A 4,979-nucleotide genomic window follows, 5' to 3' on the forward strand; every position below is an offset into this window, starting at 1 on the left:
ACTCTCTTTAATCACATGTAATTATTACCCAAATACGTTATTTGGCTGAAACGTGTTCGTGTCCGACACACTATCAATTTTATTATTATTTTTTTTCAACTTGTATTTGTGACTAACTTTTTTACATGAAATGCCGTGGAGGCTTCTACTGCTGCTCATCAAGTTTTTTGTTATTATTTATAAATATATTATTTGTGTAACTTTTGATAAACGAGCACGTTCATTGTGCACTATAAACTTTGTTTTCAAGTTTTGGGGCATTTCTGTTATGTTTTGCCCGTTTCATCGAGTTTTGTGTTTTCAAGATGCCAAAATGAACTGTATTTTATAAGCGAGGGGTATTTATATTTGCACCCCTCGCAAAAATGCTTCACACATACACATACATCTTGCACTAAGTGTTGCCATTTTGATGCCTTCTTAACCCTTTGCAGGCAACATAAAAACAGTACTGTACAAGAAATAATCTTTATTTGAAATGATCAAAACAACGCTTGAGCAACGGAAGAAATAAATATTCCTTATGTTCAATATATATATATAAATACAATTTTTATGTTCTGTCACTCACATATCGGTACCAGAAGCAAGGCTCGAGCCCCATTGAGCAAGCTATTGGCAAAAAATTAAAATATAGAAATTTAAATAACTGTGAAATTTAGTATTTTTGCAGTTCAATCACCCCCGATGTTAACTTTCAAAAAACTAAATTAGGAATTTTGCTTAGAATAATTTCTAAAGTGAAATAAACTTGGGAAAAATGGATATATAACAAATTTCTCAATTAGATTGTAATTCAAAGTGTGACAGTAATTGACAGTGTGTTTAAAAGCATTGCTTGTTGCTGAGAAACATAAACCAGGCCACTAAGTATGTATTTCAGATCAATTCACGGTGGCAGCCAATTGAAAGGTTCGTTTCAGTACACATGTCATATATAAAACGTATACATGATATTGAGATCAATATATCTCTTGTATGACTAATGAAATGTTATCGAAATTAGAGACTGTATAGAGCAGGCAGTATATATTCCACTCAAAAGGGTCGCAAAGGGGCAAAATAAAGGCAAACAATTGAAAGCTTGTTCAAATCAGAACTGAAATGTATATACAAGGCTCACAGAAATAATAATATAAAATTGGTTAAAATCACCAAAACTGAACAAAAAAATAATAATTCACTCAAATATATCGGATTTAGCACAGAATTCTATAGTGAAAATTATCACAGAGCTTGCTAGATGAGATAAAATAAATGTGGCATCCCTAAAAATAAATTTATGAAGCGAACTAATTTTCCAACGATCTGATTGAACTTTTTGCAGTAAGAATTACTCAGAAAATTTGTCTAACTAAACAGAACTTATTCATAGAAAAATTTGATAATGGAAAGCAATACCCTTTTTTCATATTTTGGGATTCATTATTTCCCTTACCATCCACAAAAAAACTCTGAATGAAGTCAATGGGATCTACTGAATTACCAGAATTTTTTGAGAAACAATTCAAAATTATCCTGAAACCAAAGTGTGTAAAAATTATAGGTTGACATGCATTAGTTCAGGACAATCTGGCTAGTCATAAGGCAATGCACGAATCAGTTAATTAGAGGGGTATTTATATTTGTTGCGATCGTATTGGCTTATATTAACAAATACCAAATGCTATAATTAGTCAGTAACAAGCCACATGATTTACGAAGTTAAATGGAGACAACACTATTGCATCGAACAATGATGGTTGGCATGTGATCAGAATATCCTTGTTGAAAGGCTCATGCATGGTATTGGTCATAATACTATTATTAATAACAATAACCCTTATGGGAATGTTGGCAGGATCACATTCACTAACATGAGCATGCACCTTGCTGCTCTGAACCTTGAGAAGTAACATTTACAGTACCACCCTTTTGTCCATCTTTATCCCATAGTCCTGGAGTTTGTATAATTTTCTCAACAAGTTCCTCAAAGGCACATTGTACTCCATCTTTCGTTTTAGCACTGGCTTCTATAAAAAGCATAGCATGTTTCCTTGCAAACTTTAAACCATCTGATCTGTCAACCACTCTGTCTTCCTAATTTGTTAAAAAGAAGGAAATTATAAAAAAAAAACTCAAAATTTAAAAAAATTTGCAGGACAAATTTAAAAAGCATTCATGAAACTCGAATACAATTAAAGTCCTGATAATAAAAAAATAATTTTTACCCAATCAGAAAAAATTAGACAGAGTTTTGATTTAATTGAGCAAATATGGCAAATTGTATGGCAAAATTCTCATTTTATGTGAGAAAAAGGAAAACAGAATCTGCAGAAAATATGTCTAGTCTGAAGTGAAATGCATTTACAATCTATAAAGCATCACTCCAGATAATATTAGTAATTAAATGCCATGTACTTAAATTGAATTTTTGATGTTTCTTTCTTACTTTGTCAATTTTATTTCCGACGAGCATCTTCACTATATTTGCTTTTGTAGCATATGTATCGAGTTCAGTTAGCCACGCACCTATTCTTGAAAACGTATCCGGCCTTGTGCAATCATAAACTATAAACAAAATTAAAATTGAAAAAATAACTTAAATATTAAAAATTTAAATGGATTTTCTGTGCCGTAGAAATTTATAGGTAAAGCATGCTAACTTGAAAAATTTTCATGACAGATTTCCACAACTTAACCTATTTATTTGAGGGGGAAGTGAATCTTATGTTCGGCATTGCCTGCCAAATAATTACACCCCAGGTTATATGAGATCTTCAAGCATAGTCGAGTCCAAAGCTCTGGCCACAAAAGGTCAACATAACCCTGAGAACACGAGGAAAAAAAACTATATAAAAATGATAAACAATGTTATGTATAAATTGTTAAAACCCAAATAAAAGCTTTTCAAGTAGATGATATAAAATGAGATTTGACAAATAGCATAATGAACTAAAAATGAAATGGAAAAATGGAGTTGGAAAGAAATTTGAATATCAAGCTATTTGGAAATCTTAAACCTATCTTAAAAATTAAATTATGACCAGTTCAAATTTTATGACAATACAACCTTTTTGTTAAAAATGTGTCTCTCTGGGATAATTGAAAAATATTAACAAGAAGATCTCAGAATGTAACCATAAGCAAACCCACCAAATATAACCCCTTGTGCGCCTCGATAATAACTTGGTGTGAGTGTTCGAAATCTTTCTTGACCGGCTGTGTCCCATATTGCTAATTTCACTGTGTTTCCATCAACAGTAAGAGCTTTCACCTGAAACATATACATACTTTTTTTTAAATTGACTTTGCACCATACAAGGCGTACTGGGAGTTATTGGATGATTATTGGACCATACTTTACTTGAAATGCTGAACCAATTGAAAAAGAACCTTGGCTCCAAGGTAAGGAACAATCTCAAAATTCCATTCACATATTTGGCATCAATTTTTTTTAGTTTTTCATGTGACCATACATGTAAAACCAGACAAGAACATGAATCTAAAAAACCAACAAACCTTAAAATCAACACCAATTGTAGCAGGTTGATCTGGGTCAAATTTGTCATCTGTGAATCGTAGGAGAAGGCTGAAATGAAAAGATAAAAATGAATTAAGGCTTCACAAATTGTCGCACAAATGAATACACTCATAAATACTTTTTATCCTATCGGGTTTCAGCAATATTTCAGTTTATTAAGTTTAGTTACAGTTCTTCTTTCCTGAATTTTGGTCTAAGTTATATGAAATGTTATTGTATTGCAATGTTGAATATCGCAAAATACAGAAATAAGGTAAAGTCTGAAAGAAAAAACTTTTTTGTATATACAAAATAAGCATCAGTACAGCTGTAGCAACCAACAGACAAATCGATTCAACGTGTTACAGATGCATGAGATCTAGATATGTTAGTGACATTAGTCGATTTGTTATTCTTATATTTCTGTATTTAGAAATCCTAAAATCACTGAATCTAGAGACATTATAGTAATTTTCACATTGACATTCCTGTACCCGTATTTTAGAATTGTACAGTGTTTCTCACCTGGATTTGCCAACACCACTCTCTCCGATTATTAGTATTTTCAAAGTTGTGAGTATGTCCCCATCCATCTCTACAATCCGTACCGGTATTCAAGCTCTGCGATATCTGGATATTGCTGTCAGATTCTCTTTAGCGTTGAAAAAAAAGGACAGCAAACTGCATTGAATTGAGGTATTTATAATTTTCCAATACTGTAAGCAGTCGTTTCGGTATTTCAGATTAACTAGGGGCAAATAACTTCAGAAATTAGCTATATCCTCGAGCGACACGTCCTCCACTGTGACAGACAAATTTTGCAAGAGATAAACAAAGAAATGTTCCTGCACTTGCGGCGCTAGTGATCAATAAGCGATGCATGGAAACTGTTGCAAAAGAATGACAAAACCGAAACGGTTAGATATTCTTTAGCACTTTAAGTGAAAATACATATTTTGAGTAAGACATTCAATATTGACTGTATCATTTTAATCGTATGTACGGGTTTATTTCTCTTCCATGAGCTCTACCTCCGCAATTCTATTTCTTGTTAGATGAAATACGGCAACTGATTACCTCTATTACCGAGCTGTATATATGCTCATTGTACCGCGTCACTACAACTTGCTCAAACTACATGATTGGATGTAATTGCATGATTTGAGCACTCCCGTATGGTATAATTCAGTAAATATCCCTACATTTTAAAGTGAGAATGCCAAATTGTGAGAAAATCGCACGTTCGATAGAGGGCGCGAAATTTATGTGCAAGAACAGGCGTGTTGACGTTGCACTTTTAAGCGCCATCGTTTTCGAATGTCAGATTGTAGATATAGATTCAATATGTTGCAAAAAGCGAACGAGTTTTACTGGAAAAAGCACCGAGACTGATATATCAAGGACTTTTTATCATTGCGTCTGAGGAAACCGACGGAGTATCAAATACTCGTCTTAAAGCATCTCCCTACAAGCTCAC

At 33.0% G+C, this 4,979-nt stretch overlaps 1 protein-coding gene across 1 annotated transcript; it reads right to left on the reverse strand.

Moving 5' to 3' along the window:
* Positions 1-454: 454 nt before the first annotated feature.
* On the reverse strand, positions 455-4,599 carry LOC120347032 (ras-related protein Rab-18-B-like). Its single transcript, XM_039416841.2, has 5 exons — positions 4,028-4,599; positions 3,502-3,571; positions 3,136-3,256; positions 2,432-2,550; positions 455-2,079 (listed from the first exon to the last, which is right to left on the reverse strand). Exons 1-5 carry the CDS (start codon positions 4,093-4,095, stop codon positions 1,852-1,854), a joined length of 606 nt encoding a protein of 201 aa, XP_039272775.1. The 5' UTR covers positions 4,096-4,599; the 3' UTR covers positions 455-1,851.
* Between the last annotated feature and the right edge of the window lie 380 nt (positions 4,600-4,979).

This window comes from Styela clava, chromosome 1 (genome assembly GCF_964204865.1).
Source record: "Styela clava chromosome 1, kaStyClav1.hap1.2, whole genome shotgun sequence".
In the NCBI taxonomy this organism is placed as follows: Eukaryota; Metazoa; Chordata; class Ascidiacea; order Stolidobranchia; family Styelidae; genus Styela; species Styela clava.